The sequence below is a fragment of the Echeneis naucrates genome, chromosome 13, assembly GCF_900963305.1.
Source record: "Echeneis naucrates chromosome 13, fEcheNa1.1, whole genome shotgun sequence".
Taxonomy (NCBI): Eukaryota; Metazoa; Chordata; class Actinopteri; order Carangiformes; family Echeneidae; genus Echeneis; species Echeneis naucrates.
Window position 1 is genome coordinate 9,104,974 of NC_042523.1, and position 19,518 is coordinate 9,124,491.

The window sequence follows — 19,518 nt, forward strand, 5'->3', positions numbered from 1 at the left end:
CAAGTGCCAACTGAAAAGTATTCCAAAGCATTTATTATTTATGCATTTAGATTTTATGGACTTTGAGGATTCTATCCCTTTCTTTCCATATTTTCAGGGCTTTGGTGGCAGTTTAGTAGTTTATATACAGCAATCTCAGTTAAAGCAACATATTAGTAATTTTAAAGGAAATTGTCATTTGAATTTCTAAACAAAAACAAGGACACTGCAGTACTCCATTTGTGCGCAGGGCACAGCTGATGGGGGGCGACATGGTGTTAATTTTCACTGTCCCAGTCTTTAAAGTCAGCATGCGTAGCCCTCCATCTTCAGGCTGCACAGAGCTCAGTGAGCAGCATTCCTCCCAGTTGCAGTAGACAGGATTTTGGAAATTGCTGTGTTCAGTGTCCCACAATATCACTTCAGAGAGGAGTGGATAAAAGCTTTGGGTGAATAATCCAGTTTTTGTTTTTGTTAATGACAATTTAAGGGACTTTTTGGGGTGACACAAACTTCTGCGTGCTTGCTTAGAAAACACACTTATGGCAGACAACAATTCTCTTGTTCTTCTTGAATCGCTGCAGCGGCACATAAATTACAAGGTCATTATTGTGCAGCTCCTTGTGATGATTTTTCTCAGCATCAACTTTTTGCTCATTGTTACCTTTTTTCAAAAAGAGTGTTTCTACACAACCGCACGTTATATGCTATTTGCTGTTACATTACTGTCAGATAGTTTGTTGTTATTCATGTCTGATATCGTTCTCATCCTCAACCATTTTCGTATTGCCTTTCAAACGTGGCTGTGCCTCATTATCTCTATGGTGGTGTTTCTGTATACTACAGTCACACCAGTGACTCTGACAGCAATGACTCTGGAGCGTTATGTGGCTGTTGTATGCCGCTGCATCATGGAGAGCTCTGCTCCACACGTAATACTATTAACTGTATCCTCATCATTCATGCTCTCAGCTCTGTGCCCTCTATTTTTATTTTCTCCACTTTCTTTGGATCTGCATCCCTAAAATTTTACACCCAATATCACATCTGTTCAGTGGAAATATTTATGATTCACTTATGGCAGCAACATCTGAGGTCAGCTATATATCAATTACAGTTTTTGATCATGTGCATCATACTTGTTTTTTCTTATGTTAAAATAATGAAAGTGTCCAAAGCTGCATCAGGAGAGGATAAGCAGTCATCAAGGAAAGGGCTCAGGACAGTGGCTCTTCATGGTTTCCAGCTGCTGCTCTGTCTTATCCAGCTGTGGTTTCCCTTCATAGAAGCTGCTTTGTTCCACATTAGTTTTACTCTATTTAACAATGTCAGGTATTTTAACTACATATTATGTTATCTTGCACCCAGATGTATGAGTCCTCTCATTTATGGCCTGAGAGATGAGGTTTTTTTTAATTCTCTGAAATACTTTGCCTCATTTGGCTTGTGTAAAAGAGACATTATTTAATATGTTAGAATTTCTCTTCCTTTCAGCATTTATAACAGACGTGGATGATGCTCATGAAGAACGTGCCAGTGAACTTCTATCTGTTTTTCCTGAAAACCACAGTCTTGTTTTTACTTTAAGAGATCAGGTCCTATTTCATTTGTTAACATTTAGTGGGCTATTTCACAGCCATCAGTAAAATCTATGTACATAGAGCAGCATAGTGATAGATTGGGGTATGAAATGTAGCACGTGATCAAATTCTCCTGTTAATATCTTTATATTGATGTCATTGAAGTCACAGAGTTATTGGTTTTGGGATTTGAGTCTTTAAAACAGCATATTAGATGGTGTAAATCTTTAGCATATATGATACACCTGATGTTGTCTAACATGTAGTAAAACCTTTGCTTGTTTGAGTCCTCTCATCTACGGCTTCACATGAGGTTTTCTTTGATGCCCTCAAATACTGTGTCTCCTTTGGCTCGTAGGTGCAAAATACTATTTGATCAATTTGAATAACAGTTATTGGCTTCCTGTGTGTAGATATAAACACGTCTTGCATGGATTGAAATGGGCTTTATGGGTGTGTTCACATTATTGTAATAGTAATTGGCATTGATATTGAATCAGATGATTAGCAACTATTCATTACTTTTTTATGAATAGTGCAGAACAGTTATGTTTTTTTTTGTTGTGTACGTTGTTGTTTTGTTGTAAGTTTAAGGCAGAACGTGTCTTTGCTTCATGGTCTTACGTTTTGTTTTGATAAATCAGATACTGATGGTCCTATTTAATCTGTAAAAAGCTGATGTGTCATCAGTTACAGAATTCAGCCTGCCTTTGTCCTCAATCTGAACCACTGACACAAAGGCTGAGAGGAAATTTAAATCTGTAGTTTCATCTGTATTAAATCTTCTAAAGTCTTCATGATTTAATCGTTTAAGCTCATGTTTTGCTTCCCTCATTAATAGTTTGTATACCGTCATAGTTTTTGAATTGTAGTTTGGAGCTGCATATTAAAGACTTTGGCCTTTTAATGTACTTTCTTTGGAACACCTGGAAACTTTAAAAATAAAATGATCTCACCCATCTTTTTTTTGATGTTTTAATAAAATACAAATGAAGCAGAGAATCAGAGCAGGTTACTGATGTCTACAAGAAGTGTTTGGCTAAGCTCTTCCTGTTTGCAGAGCTGTGAATGACTATTCTTCGACAAGATGGTGGTCCCATCTCAATTAGACAAAAGGTCCAATCTCTGAATGTATATTTATTTATTTATTTAGTGTGAAACAACAATAAACACAAAAAGAACAAATAAAAACAATGACACAATCACAATTAAAAAAGGGTATAAAGGTATCCAATGTTATAACAAAACATAAATAAAAATATTGAAAACAAAAAGGAAAAAGCAGCATCCAGGTAACAGTTTCAGCTCGCCTTTAGAGAAGACTGGTACTGAGAAAGGCCAAGTGCGTCAGCTTTGAGGGGCTGATTCTGTTCCTTCTCTTTAATTATTTGCCGTGTTTTTGAGAAGATTCCCTCAGAGGGCATGGATGGTATGGAATTACCATATTTTTCGCACTATAAGATGCACTTAAATCCTTAAATTTAAGGCAGTGCGCCTTATGTATGAAATCTTGCTGTGCTTACTGACCTCAAATCAACTTTATGTGGCACACTGCGCTCAAAAATCTGTCAAAATGTTTTATTGCGACTTTGGTAAGCGACGAAGCCGTTACACTTGATGGATTGTGGGAGCATTCTCAGATGGCACAGGGGCGTTGTGTTAACGGTGGTCCTTGGTTGGATATGGGTTGACAACGTTAGATAACTAATTATGTAGTGCAAGTTCGACTTACCTGACTGTTGTTTCACTTAATATGTTTTATCATGCACCTTATAAGCCGGTATGTATGAAAATAGACCCATTCATTGATACTGCCACTGGCTGTTCCACCTGCGTGGTGTCAACATGGAAGACTACAAGTACTTTTTGGTCACTGCTTCGCTGGACCAGCAGTCCACACGCCGGGTCATGCAGGAGAAGATATGTCACCTTCAAACAGCTTCTTTTCAGGAGGGACAGCCTATCTGCCTCGGAGAGGGTAGATAGGATCCTTTCCCTACCCAGATTGGGCAACGGCACGACCGTGGATCTCATTCACAAAATGCTGTCACTACTATGATGGGACAAAGGTGGTTCCCTTTTTCTGTGTCATCTCCTGTCTCTGGTGTGCACGGCTCTGGCTAACTCCCATGATCACTGTCCCATCCCCCACATACAGGACTTCTCCACGCACCTGGTGGGTACCACTATTTTCTCGAAGATGGACCTGGTGCGCAGGTGAACAGGTTCCCGTGCATGCCGAGGACGTGCCCAAGACCGTGGTGATTGCATTTGGGCTTTTTGAGTTCATGCGTATACCTCTTAGTGTCAGGTTTGAGTTAATTCTGGTGTTTAGTGTTCTGTCCATGTAATTTCCTGTTTTATTTTGTAGTCCTGGTTCCTTCGTGTTCCCCGTTATGTTACTTCCTGGTTGTGTCCCATGTTGATTGCCTTCCCTGCCCTAATGTGGATCACCTGTGTCTTGTTTAGCACTGTGTATTTAAGTCTAGTTTTCAGCCTAGTCCTTGTCGGATCATTGTCATTTTGTCGTTTGCCCTGTCATTTCATCCTTGCCTTGTCCATGCCCTGCCTTGTTGTTTTGCCCATGCCCTGTAGTTTTGTTCCTGCCTTGTCCGTTCGTTATTAAAGTGTTTTCATCATCACCTACCTGGTTTTCCGGCTCCTGCATTTGGGTCCTCCCTGCAACGCGCTCGCACCACGTTTCCCGTTGTGAGACTTAGCTTGAAGGGGGCAGCAAAAACCTTCCAGAGGCTGATGGACTATGTGGAGCGTGAACTGGCCTTTGTTTTTATTTATCTGGACGACATATTGGTAGCCAGTCCCTCAGCCAAAGAGCACCTGGCGCACGTGAAACAGGTTTTTCATTGTGATGGACAAATCTGGCCTGATAGTCAACCTGGCCAAGTGTATCTCACAGCCGTGAAGACATTGGAGGAGTTCTTGGGCTTGGTGAATTTCTATAATCGTTTCCTCCCTCATGCTTCCCACCTCCTTCAGCCACTGTATGGAGCCCTGCGGCTTAAGAAGGCAAATGACCCTGTCGACTGGACTTCTGAATGTGTCCAGGCCTTTGAAGGAGCCAAGAGCGCACTCGCTAACGCTGCCCTTCTTGCCTATCCCAAACCCACTGCACCCATAGCTTTAATTACTGATGCGTCAGACATAGCTGTGGGGGCAGTGGTTGAGCAGCATGTTGCAAATGTCCTCGCCCTTAGAACAATGGGCACCAGTCTCAAACTAGAGGATACAGTGATGCAGGAAGGCAGCCCCACCCTTCTCTGCGAAGTCTCCACTGGCCATCCTCGCCCCCATTCCAGTGGCCTTCCGTTGAGTTTTCGAGTCGATGCACTCTCTCTCACACCCTGGAGTTCAGGCATCAGTGAAGTTGGTCAGTTCCAAGTTCATCTGGCCTGGCCTCCGTAAAGATGGAGGCATGGACGGCTGTATGTGTGGTGTTCCAGCATGCTAAGGTCCACCAACACACTGAGTTGCCCCTCGAACTGTTTCTCATCCCGGTTAGACACTTTGACCACGTGCATGTGGATCACCTTCGCTAGTCTCGACGCACATTCTCACAATGGTGGATCAGACCACCAGGTGGCCGGAGGTTGTCCCTCTGTTCTCCACGACATCCTTGGACATCGCATGTGCGTGTCTGTCCTCCTGAGTAGCCTGTTTTGGTACTCTGTCAGATGTCACCTTGGACAGGAGCCCCCAGTTCATGTCAGAGCTCTGGTCAGCACTTGTGCAATCATTGGGTGTGCAGGTGCACCGCACTACTCTCAGATGGTAACTGGGTGGACCGTTTACCTTGGGTTATGCTCAGGTTGCATTCGGCACCCAAGGAGGCCCTTGATGCTTCGCCTGCTGAGCTGGTTCTTGGCCAGCCACTCCTCATCCCTGGGGAATTTTCACCTGGGGGCTCCGTTCCTCGGCCTCGTCCAGCCATTTATCCTATTTTAGTCAGACAGCAGTCGTGTACTTGGCCCCATTCACCACTGTTTTCTGCGTTTGTTTGTGCCTGCAGAGCTCATGTCGGCTTGGTTTGTTTTTGGAAGACATGATTCTAACCCCCATAAGATGGCCCTTTTTGGGTTCTTGAGACGGGTTCTAAGAGTTTTGTGCTGAACATGGGTGAGTATAGGTGTGAGTTTGTTACACTTGATAGCCTTAAACCAGCGCACTTAGTGGCAGACGAAGTTGTGTTTCCGGCCCAGGTTCCCCGTCGGGGTCGCCCTCCTTCCAGGCCCCCAGCAGTACCTTCACAGGTTCAGCATTCTGCTTCTCAGCCAGCATTGAACTGTTTTTCTCCTGCAGTTTTGGCTGGGACAAGGTGCAGCCCTAATGGCAAGTTGCTCAAGCCCCGAGTGAGAGACTGATTTCTTTTTCCAAGAGTCCCCTCTGGGTATTCAGGGTAGAGGACTGTGTCATGGACACCAGGGGCTCAAGAGTAAAGTTGTTCCTGTTTCAGTTGGTTTTTGGTTGAGAATTCAAAAAGTTAAAACTCGCCTTCGTCTCCTGGTTTTTTCCTCCTCCTGCCACAATATTTTCAATACAGAACGAGTCGTTACATTCCATTCTACTGTTAACATTGGTTGATGTAGATGTAGACATCATAGAATAGCACTGGCAAAAATAAAATTCAAAAAAGAACAACATCATGTCAATATATTTATTTTTAGACATGGACCAAAAAGACATTTTCTGAATGGACATCATTTTGTTGGAGGTAGGCAAAAATGATAACAGTGCCACATTTCAGTCTGAGCATGGTGTTTTTGAACTCTTGAGGTAGGTCACAAAGGTGCAACATTTCAATGTAAACATGTGACAAATGGAAAACTGTTAGCAGCATTTGTTAACGTTACCGTTGTCTGTTTTCCATCATGGTAATGCCAGCTACGGAGCATGAGCAAGAGTGATTTTTGCAGGCAGCCACGGCTCTCGTGTTGTTTTAGAGACACAAATTGTAAAGCCCAATTGCAACGACCTCTACAATCGATTCATCTATGGATTCATGGCTGATTCGTATCGATTCAGGAGGCTGCTACCGACGCAACCGTATCTCTCAGTGTAATTTAAATTGTACCAATTGTTTTCCCCTCCGGTGGACGTGGATTTTGGAGAATGACGCGTTGCGCTCTGTCCTATCACAGGACGCCCTGAGGAGGATTTTCCTTCAGCCCGAGCAGGATATTGACTCGTATTACTCATATGGTACTCGTACTCGTCAAAATTGCCATATCTGTACAGGATACTTGTTTCAACCAAGTATCTGGCTCAACCTATGATAATAATATTCCAAACATAAAGTTTTTTTGAACATTTAAGAGCTGTATTCTAATACTCCTTAGTAATAGCCAGGCAACATATCAGCCCTTTATTTATTTATATGATTCTCCTGAGGTTCATTTGATTTCTTTATACTGAAAATGATATTTATGTAAAAAGAAAGACCTTTAAAACCAATATTTTCATGGACAAGGAAGCCTAACAAGGTAACCAAGAGGTAAGAAACGAATTGGATGATCAATAATTGTTTTTAGGGTTTTTATGACTGATTATAGAAACAGAAAGCTAACAAAGTTAGCACGTTCATCCCGAGAGTCCCTGATCTCTTGTCTCTCTCACTCTCTCCATCACTGGCTGGCCACACTGATCCTCATGTTTTTGTTGTTTGTTTGTTTGGATAGTTTTTTCTCTTAGTTCATATGTTAATAGGTATGTTTTCTTTTGTGTAAATAACATGATGGAATCTTGTGAGCTGATGGAAGAATGTGTATGAAGATGCACAGATGATTTCAATGAAAGCATTTATTGAAGATTGATTAGTCAAGAAAATATGTGAGCAGTAAGGGAAACCAGGGACAAAAATTCCTTGAATCAGAAACAAACTAGAACACAAATTTTGCGCGAAAACATTTTCACCAGTTTTCACCAAAAGTGTTTTTCCAGATTTATTTTTTGGATGCTGTCCTGAGATCAAATGTCGACAGTAGGAACCCAAACAAGTATTACAGAGTCACTGTTTTGTTGGCTAACAACATAAGACATCCCTGAACCAACTAGTCAGTGACTTTCAGTGGAATTCTCTCTCTCATTATTTCATTCTTTATTTTGACAACATATATCATGAACATCATCACAATAAGTCATTCATTTTTTTCCTCGCACCATTTGATCACCAAATATCACACCATAGCTGTAAGAAGTCATTGTTTACTCCACCAACTGCTTGCCAATATCTTCAGAGGAATTTTTTTTCACCTGACTGTGATGCACAAGAAGTCTGTCACATCAAAGAAGAGAGGCCCAAAGTAAGATAAATGTTAAAATGCAGGTACTCATCCATTTTGACTGATACTGTGGTTTTGTTAAAGAAAACCTAGAGGCCCCACTGGCTCATTGTTTTTGAGGACCAGCTCATTAAGATCAGATCGACATGCTCTGACTCGGACACACACACTGACTTTGATTTATCAAATCAGATTTCCTTTATACAACCCAAAGGAGAGATAACTTTTCAGTGCATGAAAGAAAATCTCATCTCTGAGGCCATAAATGAGAGGGCTCAGACATCTTGGTGTAAGATAAAATACTATATAGTTGAAGTATCTCACATTATTAAATACAACAAAATCAATATGAAACAATGCAGATTCAATGAAGGGACACCACAGCTGGATGAGACAGAGCAGCAGCTGGAAACCATGAAGAGCCACTGTCCTGAGCCCTTTCCTTGATGACTGCTTATCCTCTCCTGATGCAGCTTGGCCACTTTCATTATTTTAACATAGGAAAAAGCAAGTATGATGCACATGATCAAAACTGTAATTGATATATAGCTGACCTCAGATGTTGCTGCCATAAATAAATCATAAATATTTCCACAGAACATAACTGATATTTGGTGAAAAATTTTAGGGATGCAGATCCAAAGAAAGTGGAGAAAATAAAAATAGAGGGCACAGAGCTGAGAGCATGAATGATGAGGATACAGTTAATAGTATTACGTGTGGAGCAGAGCTCTCCATGATGCAGCGGCATACAAACAGCCCACATAACGCTCCAGAGTCATTGCTGTCAGAGTCACTGGTGTAACAGTAATATACACAATTACCACAACACAGATAATGACACACAAACAAACATGAATGGGGATATTAAACCGGGTCAAAATAGCAAGGACATCAGAAAGGAATAACACCAAACTATCAGATAGTAATGTAACAGCAAATAAGATGTAGCGTGTTGTTGTGTAGAAACACTCTTTTTGAAAAAAGGTTATGATGAGCAACAAGTTGATAGAGAAAAAAATTATAACCAGCAGCTGCACAACTGTTACCAGGTCATTCATCAGCAGGTACAAAGGTTCATTACCAACCAGTGAACTGTTATCAGCCATAAGTGTGTTTTCTAAGCAAACGTAGAGTTTTAGCCACAACAAAATGTCCTTTAAAGAGTCAGTATTCCTTCAAGTGTTTCCTAGTAGAAAGTGTAAAAAGTTCAATTTCATCAGTTTATCAAATCCTACATGCAGTCTCAGGCAGAGCTGTTGTCTTCTGATGTGTGTCCATCCTTCTGAGAGAGGGCTGTGCACGAGGCTTTAAAGTCTAGAGCATCCAAAAATAACTTCAAATGAAAGTTCACACCACCAGTATTGTCATCGTCTCTGAGATCCTGCGTGTCTTTGATTGGCTGTTTACAGTTTGAGGGACAATTTACTGCAAACTTTAAAGTGAGCCGATGTTCCGGCTCATTTTATTTAAAATGTAAATAAAACTATTATTATTGTTATTAATGGGACTGGGAATGGGACTTAAAAACTGAGGCCATCAGTCATGAAAGACACTGAGCTGACTTTTTGTGGCGACCCCAAATAGGGAAACGCTGAAAGAACAAGCGACAAACATATACATACATATATGTTATGAACCGAGATAGACTGGTGACCTGTCCAGGGTGTACTCCGCCCTCACCCAGTGTGAGTTTGGATTGGCTCCTCAATTGTAATATAAAACTGGGTAAAGATGACAAGAATATCAGACATGAATAGTAAGAAACTATCTGATATGAATGTAAGAGCAAATTAAATATAGCATGTAGTTGTGTAGAAGCACTCTTTAGTAAAAAAAGTTATGGGGAAGAAAAATGATCTGCATCTTTGTATTTTCTAAGAAACGGGAGCTTCAGTCACTGCAACAAGTCCTGTAAACTGTAAAAATGTGTTCTTTACACAATTTGATTACTGTCCAATTTTAAGTACCCTTTAAAGTGATATGAAGTTGGATTGTTAGTTTTCCCAAATCCTGTTTCTCCACTCCAGCGACTAAAGTTGTCAGCTGAGCTCTAAACCAGGGCCGTGCATGATGATGACTTTATAGACTGCACGTACAACAGTTGGAAACAACGCTGCCGTGACCTCCTGAGTTAGGTTGTTATTCATCCCAGGTTTTTGTGAGTTAACGGTGACCCTGACCTGTGACTGCGAGTATATCAGTTCAATAAAAATCACTTAATTTTTGAGTAATAATCTATGTTTTTGTTCAATTTAAAGAGATTACCTCAAAGTATTAATGAGATATTGTGTTAACAAGACCTGGTGGATTTTTCACTGTGCCAACTTGTTGCTCATCATGAACCTTTTTCAAAAAGAGTGTTTCTACACAAAAACCATTACGTCAGTTATGTGCAGTGGAGCTGTTTACGAGTGGTGGTGTCCAGTTGATGGAAAACTACAGGCCATAGAAGAATATCCTGTCGTAGAGATGAAGAAGGAGTTGAAGCCTTTTCATGGCCTGCTCAGTTTGCTAGTGGCCACAGTTGTGGTACCTGTGACTGCACTGCTAGATGCTTGGGAGGCAGGTCTTGGATGTAGTCATTAATCTGCTTGTAGAGGGGCTTGGACCCTCCCCATTATCAAGCAGAGATCCCTGATGTGGTGACCAGATAATATGAGTCACAAACAACACGTGGCCAGAGACAGGGCGCAACAATAAATGCTGATGACGACAGTGCAGTGTGGAGTGAGTTTGACTGTCTACTCAGTAGAGATAAAATCATTATACTGGGAGATTTCAATATTCACGCAGACGTAGAAAGCGACAGCCTTAGTTCTGGGTTTCTTTTCTTAGTAGCCTCAATTGGCTTTTCCCAGCATGTGAATGAACCCACTCACTGCTTCAATCATATCCTTTATCTTGTTCTAAACATATGGCCTTGAAATTGGCAAGTTCACACTCTTTCCTCAAAACTCTCTTTTGACTAACCACTAGCTCATTACGTTTGAGTTTACTTGATTGACTGCACAGGATTGAGGAATAAATTCGGCTTTAGAAGATGTTATCTGAAGATGCTGTGGCTAAATTTAAAGATAACGTTCGGTCATCATTTGCAGCAATGCCATATCTAAATTCAAATGAGGTTTTCTCCCATACACAGGTTGAAACCTTGTGATTGCACTAAGGCCACACTGTGTTTAAATCTTGATGATGCTGCCCCTCTCAAAAAGAAAGTCATAAAACAGAGGAGGCTGGCTCCCTGGTACAATTCTCACATTCCTACCTTAAAGCAGACATCAAGGAAATTAGAAAGAATTTGGTGTTCCAGTAACTCGGAAGAGTTTCACAGAGCCTGAAAAGAAAGCTTAAAAACATATCAAATAAGCTCTCCACAGTGCTAGAAGTTCATATTACTCAGCACTAATAGAAGAAAACAAAACAAAAAAAACCAAAACAAAAACAAAACAAAACAGGTTTCTCTTCAGCACTGTAGCCAGGCTGACACAGAGTCATAGCTCAGTTGAACCAGTGATCCCTGAGCTTTGAGCAGCGATGACTTTATGGACTTTACTGATAAAACTGTAACAATCAGAAAAGAATTCATCAGCTCTTACCTCCATTAGACAATAATCTTCTACTGAATACAGCAACTCCTGAATCACCTGCAATGCCTATTGTACATCTGGAATCATTCTTTCAGTCATTCATCCTAGACCTGATTAATTTTACCTTATCTTTGGGTTATGTACCTCAGACTCTTAAGACCGCAGTCATGAAACTTCAACTGAAAAAGCCAAATATTGTTCCAGATGTTTTGGCCATCTACAGATCAATATTGAACCTTCTGTCCATCTATAAAATCATGGAGAAAGTGGTAGCAAACCACTTACATGACCATCTGCATAGGAACGGCTTGCTTGAAGAGTCAGTCAGGATTTAGAGCCCATAACAGCACAGAAACAGCGCTGGTTCAGTCTCCAATGATATTCTAATGGCTTCAGATAATGCACCAGCCTTCATACTTCTCCTGTTATATGTTAGTGCTGCATTCAACACCAGAGATGAACGCGTGAACTTAGGAGCCAGTTTCTTCGACTCACCCCCAGTGGTAGGTTCGGGTGGACAGCCATACCTTTTGTCCCACCTGGTAAGGAGGGGGGGTCTGGGAGCTGACAGCGATTGGTAGCTGTGAATACCGTTCTGCTGCCTAAAGGAGTGAGGACCTGGCCTGGCCCCAGTTTTGGCAACAGCGGCGGATGAATGCCTCCACGGATAGACAGAAAGTCTCTTTTTCCGGGTCGGAAATAATGGAAACAATGAAACCCAGAAGACGGACTGGCGGATGCTCCAATGTTTCGACAGAACTCCTCCCGAACAGTGAGGTGAACTGGGGCCTCCGTCTGACACCCTGTCAGTAGGGAGGCCATGTAGTCAGCACACATGTTGACCAGTTTGGGGAGGGGAATGAAGTGAGAAATCTTGCTGAATCGTGCTACCACAGTCAGGATGGTGGTGTGATCTCCAGACCGTTTTAGCCGGTGACAAAGTCGATGCAGGGCCTCAAGGAGCCGTCCCTCTTGCTGACGAAGAACAACCCTGCACCAGTAAGTGATGAGGACGGATGGATGATCCCAGCAGGCAGGGCTTCGCCAATGTATGTCTCCATGGCCTCTCTTTCAGTGGCAGGACAGGGAGGAGAGCCGGCCCTTGGCAGTGTGGTACCGGGAGAGAAGTTCGATGGTGCTGTCATACGGCTGATGCAGGGGCAAGGAGTGGCCCCTCGCCTTGCTGAACACCTCTTGAAAACTCATGGTCGTCTGCAGGTACCTTGAAAAGGTCAGAGGTCAAACAGGTGCTGATGTGGGTGTAGGGGCAGTAGGTTGGACCCCGTAGACCAGTCTAGATTTTAGGACGTGGAAACAGACTGTCTCTTGGTGGTTGCCGGACAGGAGCATGGAATAGCTTTTGTCTGATGAGTGACAGTCCCCAGGAGGTGTACTGCCTGGCACTGGACGAGACAGGAGAACCTGATTGATGCTGCTGATGGGCGAGTTCCTCATCAATCAGGTGATGCCCGCGGTAGCACAGGAGCCGGAGTCAGAGTCGTGTCAGAGGGGTCAGGGCTGCATCGGCTGCAGATTGTTGAGTCATGACGGTAGCCATCTGTTGAACCTGGACGGCTAGCAAGGTTAGCGCCTGCTCCAGCCCTGAAGCTGTGCCTTGTGCCGCTGGAGCATGTCCTCTACTCGAGCTAGGCAAGAGGTTGGAGAGGAGGTGTCTGCTGGGTCCATGTCTGGCCAGAATTTTTATGACACTGGGTGGTTAGGACCCAAAAGCAGAACACAGTCGGCAATGACTTTAATTGCCAGGGACAGGTAAAGAGCAGGATCTGTAGAGTCAATACCTGGTTCTGAAGTGCCGACAAGGAGAGAGCAGAGGAGCGGTCAGAGACAGGAGGAGTGGTCGAAGCCGGGAGAGCAGTGCGGAGAAGGTGGAGGTACTGACAGGGAGCAGGCAGAGGATGAGCCGAGGACAGGCGGACAGGTCAGAACCAGGAGGGCAGACAGAAGCCCAGGACACTGAGGCAGAACTCTTGGTCGGAGACGAAGCGCAGGCAGGTACAACGGGGAGCAGACGTGGAGAGCAGGTGCGGGAACAGGTAGGCAGGGTTGGGAGATCTGACATGTAATCGCTGGAGAGTCTCGCATGGCACAAAGAACAATCTGGCAAGGAGGGAGTGTGGAGTGAGTGTGGAGCTAGTGAATATATACCTGGGTTGATTGTGGGTGATGTGCTGCAGGTGTGCTGATGGCTGAGTGAGAGCAGGTGTGGTGTGAGTAGTGGAAAGGTACTGAGTCCAGGGTGAGAGACAGCAGCAGACTGTGACAGACGTACTTGGTAAAACTGGCACGTGTCTCAGACCAAATGGCTATGACCTGTTGGGTTCCCAGGGGTCAATTCTGGGACCCCTATTGTTTAATCTGTACATGCTTCCATTAGGCCAGCTAATATGCAGTTATAATGTGTCCTACCACAACTATGCAGATGACACTCAGATCTACGTTAGGTTAAAAATCTAGGGATAATTTTAGACTCAGACCTGAACTTTAACAGCCACATTAAATCAATGACATCAGCAGCTTTTTATCATCTGAAAAACACTGGCAGAATCAAAGGAATAGTGTCTAAAACCAGATTTGGAGAGAATAATCCATCCAGCAGGTTAGACTACTGTCACGGTCTGCTCACTGGACTCTCTAAACAAGCTGTAAGACAGCTGCAGTACATCCAGAATGCTGCTGCTCGAGTCCTGACTAGAATCAGGAAATACAACCACATTAGTCCAGTGCTCAGGTCTCTGCGCTGGCCTCCTGACGCTCAGAGAATAGACTTTAAAACAGCTCTGCTTGTGTACAAGTGTAACCCTAACCCTAACCCTAACCCTGTGGTGCCCAGGGTCAGGACTAAACATGGTGAGGCTGCGTTCCAGTTTTATGCTGCTAAAATCTGGAACAGTCTTTCAGAAGATGATTTCAGATTAGCTTTTAATGCATTGAATGTTTTTTTTCTTGAATGATTTATGTAATGATTCTATCTGCCTTCTTGTAATTTTTTCTCCATCTGTCAAGCACTTTGAATTACCCTGGGTACGGACGCTAATTGTTGATCCAGTCTCCATGTGTCTGTGTGTGGCAACATTGGATTTCTGTTACTTATTAACTCAATTCAAAAACCAACCAAATATCAGAATCAGATTCAGAAAACTTTGTCAATGTGTCAACGTGACATTGCACAACGAAATTAAGGTGTCAACTTTCAGTGCAGAGGAAGTAATATCAATAGATAAAGATCTAAAAGGGATAAACGTGAAAAGTAAAAAAAGGAATTTAAAAAACATAAATATAAATACAAACACAAGTTATAAGCAATGGGAGAAGAGCCTGCTAGCTCTTATTGCATGTCACGGTAAAAATAATTGTATTGCACAAAAAGTAATGGGTATTGCACATCTTATTTATCTAATGAATATGCAGTTCAGCTGTCATAAATATGAACAAAAAGTTTATCTTGGCTTCCATTTACAGTTTTGAATTTCGGTGGTTAAGATCACAACATTTTAACGTGAACATTTGGCAAAATATCTTTTAGTAATCTTCCAGCCCGTTACTGTCCAGCTTGCCCGTCATTGGCCTGCTGGCTAGTAAGCTCCAAGTCTGCTCGTCACCACGTAGTCTCCCATTTCCTGAGCCACCAGCCTGTTTCAGACTGCTAACTCTGTCTATCTTCCAATCTCTAAACTCTCTTACTGCCCAGATGATGAGGCTTGTTTCAGTTCCAACTGCTGCTTGTACACTAACTCACTCACTCATCTTCTAACCGCTCACATTGGGTGAGGGCAGAGTACACTGTGGACAGGTCGCCAGTCCATCGCAAGGCCAACATACAGAGACACAACAACAACCGCTCACACTCAGACCTACGGGCAATTTACAGTCAGCATTTAACCCAAACATGATGTCTTTGGACGGTGGGAGGAAACCCACCCAAGCACAGGGAGAGCATGCAAACTCAGCACAGAAAGGCCCAGGCCGGGAACCAAACCTTCTTATTGTGGGGCAACAACGCTAAACACTATGCTGCCGTGCTGCCCCCTGCTTGTACCGACATCACTTATTTCCAGTGTTCACTTCATGAACAAATTCATATTTTTGGATAAATACATGGTCTACGTCATCAAGCAACCAGTGAACTGCTCTGATCTGTGTTATTACAGAAAAATTAAAAGAACTGAAAGTGTGTGGATTATTTTTACAAGTGTTGCAAAAAGCCAATTAAAGCAGATTTACGATTGTAATGAGTGGCCAAGTCCTCCGTTTTCAGTGAGATAATGTTCACATATGCAGCTTACAAACCATCCTGTTTGCAAAAAATAGATTTCATTTGATATCGTTATTTATTCTTAACAACATGCAAATAAATTACTTATTATGTAATTATATTAATGTTGACAGTTTGGGACATAAAATGCATTGAACTATTAACTCTTTTACATTTTATGAATAAAAAGCACCAACACCAAAAAACCCAATTTGTTCCATTTTCATTTGATTCCAGCTTCAGGACATTTTGCTGCATTACTCACAGAGTTCACAAACAAGAATCCATATTTTAAGTGTTTCTGAGTGACATGAGTTAAAATGATCTAGTTCTGACAAGAAGAAAAGCAACTCAGCCTCAACAACCTGAACACAGGGACACTTACTGAAGCCACAGAGTGGCCCATCATCACTGATATGTAGTTTTGTTTAAAAAAAAACAAAAAAAAACAAAACACCCTTTTCTGTAAGCAGCAGCCCATTAAGTCCAGTTCCAAATCCAAAGTTGATGAACACTTAAACACAGACTATGACTATAATTTAGTTAAATATCAGACACAGCTACCAACTGTGATTTATCCAATGTTATTTCCTTTATACAACCCAAAGGAGACATATTTTTTCAGTGCATGAAAGAAAACTTCATCTCTGAGGCCATAAATGAGAGGACTCAAGAATTTTGGTACAAGATAAAATAATATATAGTTGAAATATCTCACATGATAAAACACAACAACATCAATCTGAAGCAATGCAGCTTCTATGAACGAACACCACAGCTGGATAAGACAGAGCAGCAGCTGGAAACCATGAAGAGCCACTGTCCTGAGCCCTTTCCTTGATGACTGCTTATCCTCTCCTGATGCAGCTTTGGCCACTTTCATTATTTTAACATAGGAAATCACAACAGTTATTAGCATGATCAAGAAGTAAAACTGACTTATAGCTGACCTGAGATGCTGTTGCCATAAGTAAATGAAAAGAAACTCCACTGCACATAACTGAAATTGGGTGTAAAATTTTAGGGATGCAGATCCAAAGATGGTGGAGAGAATAACAATGCAGGGCACAGAGCTGAGAGCATGAATGAAGAGGACAATATTTACATTATTACGTGAGGAGCAGAGCTCTCCGTGACGCAGCGGCATACAAACAGCCACATAACGCTCCAGAGTCATTGCTGTCAGAGTCACTGGTGTAACAGTAGTATACACAAGTGTGACAACACAGATAATGACACACAACCAAACCTGAATCACAACATTATAATTGGCCAGCAGAAGGAGGATATCAGATAAGAATAATAACAAACTATCCGACAGTAAAGAACGGCAAATAAGATGTAACGTGTGGTTGCATAGAAACACTGTTTTTGAAAAAAGGTTGTGATGAGCAACAAGTTGATGCAGAGAAAAAATCATTACCAAGACCTGAACAGTGAAAATCTGCTCGTCGCTCTGCTGAACAAGCTCAAATCCACCAGTGAAGTGTTACCAGCCATAAATGTGTTTTCTAAGCAAAGAAAGATGAGTTTTAGCCACAACAAAAAGTCCAATAAAGAGTCAATATCAAAAAGAGATTGCAATAAGACAATGGTGGATTAAATAGTGTTTTCATGAATCCCAATGTGACAGAAAGCAGTAATGACTGCTGAGCTCTGTGCAGCTCAGTGAGACAGCACCGTGCATGATGAGGACTTTAAAGATTAGACTATCCAAAAATAACACCAAATGAAATCTCCCTCACCAATGTCGTCATTGACTCTTACAGCCGTCCGTCTCTGATTGGCTGTCTGTGGTTGGACAGAAACACTGAGCACTGCAGATACCAAAGAAAATACCAAAGAAAACGGTCACTTAAATTTGACAGTTATTCTGAAGTTACCAAAGAATGTTGCCAAAGTTTTCATCTGAGGTTATTGGCCTCAGCATGCCTTAGGTTTAGTTTAAACACCTGCTGACAAGCTTCCTTTAATGATCTGTGTCTCTTTGAGTGGGATTGAATTTGTGTATTCACTAATTTAGACTTGGTTAGTGCTGTCGCCCCACAATAAGACGGTTGTGGGTTCAGTTCCCGGCCTGGGGCCTTTCTGTGTGGAGTTTGCATGTTCTCCCCGTGTCTGCGTGGGTTTCCTCCCACTGTCCAAAGATATCATGTTTCGGTTAACTGGTGACTCTGAATTTGCCGTAGGTGTGAGTTTGAGCATGGGTGGTTGTTCATCTCTTTTTGTCTTTGTGTGTTGGGCCTGTGATGGACTGGCGACCTGTCCAGGGTGACCCCGCCCCTGGCACGATGTGAGCTGGATTGGCTCCAGCAGCCCGGAAACAGAAAAGCGATAGAAGATGGATGGATGGGTGGATGGACTAATTTAGACTTGGTTTGAAATACACTTTTTTTCACATTTTCTTGTCTTTTTAAAAGGAGGAGAGTTGTAAAGAATGTATGTTGTAAAGATATCAGAAGTTGATCCAGTCTCCATGTGTATGTGTCTCTGTGAGGCAACATTATATTTATGTTACTCATGAACTCAATTCAAAATCAGCCAAATATAGTTCAGCTGTCATAAATATGAAACATAAAATTTATCTTGGCTTCCATTTACAGTTTTGAATTTCAGTTGGGTAAGATCACAACATTTTAACATGAACATTTGGCAAAATATCTTTTAGTAATCTTCCAGCCCGTTACTGTCCAGCTTGCCGTCATTGGTGTTGTATATGCTGTATATGTGTGTGTGCCTTTAATAGAGAGTTGACGACAATGCCATAAAGCAGGTGTTCCAGGTGAGTCACACGTGGTGACCACACGGGCATTATTACCCAGCTCCAAGTTACACAGTAAAGTTCTAGTATTGGATAATAACCTTTGTGTGGACATTGAATCACTTTACATGGTGTCAGATTCACTTGACAGACGCAGCGCTTCAGAAAGATGGCAAAGTTTAATCCTCCGGAAAGTTTTGCGTTTGATCGTCCAAATAAATTGGGAGACTGGAAGCAGCGTTTCCAACGCTTTTGTTTGGTGACAGAACTAAGCAGAGAGGATGGAGAAGTTCAGGTCAGTTCCCTGATATATGCTACGGGCCCGAAGGCTGAAAACATTTTCAAGTCATTTGTGTTAGCTGGGGATGATCAAAAGATGTTTGTTAGGAAAAGACGAGTACTTTTTCCCCAAACGGAATGTAATCCACGAGCGCGCCTGTTTCCACCAGAGAGTACAGCGGCCCGGGGAGAAAGTTGAAATGTTTATCAGAGCTCTTTATGATTTATCAGAACACAGATGACTTTAATATGTCACCATTTTATTTAGAGAAAACACAAGAAACTTGTGTGACAAAAAAATGGACCAGACAAACTTTCACCCTGCTCTATGTTCCCTACAGATAATATCCAACTAGGCCAGTGAGTGGTGATAACTATCATGTCTTTGGGGTCATCAGGTGGGAACCTCCTTTCATCGTTGTTTCGTCTAGTTAGGCCCACAACACCTCCAGGAGGCTGGACCGTGAACACTGGCGTCCCAGAGTCACCCCCAAATGCCAGCCATCACCACTCCTCACACAAAGACAACTATCTCCAACAGCACGACTATCAACTACTCTAACCTCTCACCAACTGCACCAGTGAAAGCGGGGTGGGGGTACAGACCCTGGTTCGGGTAGGGGGGAGAAATAGAAGAGGTGGAGAGAAAAGTACGGATGGGATACAGACCCTGGTTCGGGTAGAGGGTGCAGGAGGTGGAGGCAATACAAGCTACACTAGCAGATTCAGCAACTAAACTCACCTGAACAGTCCTATACTC

The 19,518-nt window shown here is 42.4% G+C and overlaps 1 protein-coding gene across 1 annotated transcript; it reads right to left on the minus strand.

The window, feature by feature from the left end:
• Positions 1–8,038: 8,038 nt before the first annotated feature.
• LOC115053125 (uncharacterized) lies at positions 8,039–16,880 on the minus strand (the record flags this gene model as incomplete). The annotated part of the gene is made up of 5 exons (XM_029517690.1): positions 8,039–8,290; positions 11,941–12,436; positions 12,563–12,667; positions 13,393–13,563; positions 16,306–16,880. Coding segments are annotated over 5 exons (1,599 nt in total), but the record flags the coding sequence as incomplete, so codon positions are not given.
• Positions 16,881–19,518: the final 2,638 nt, after the last annotated feature.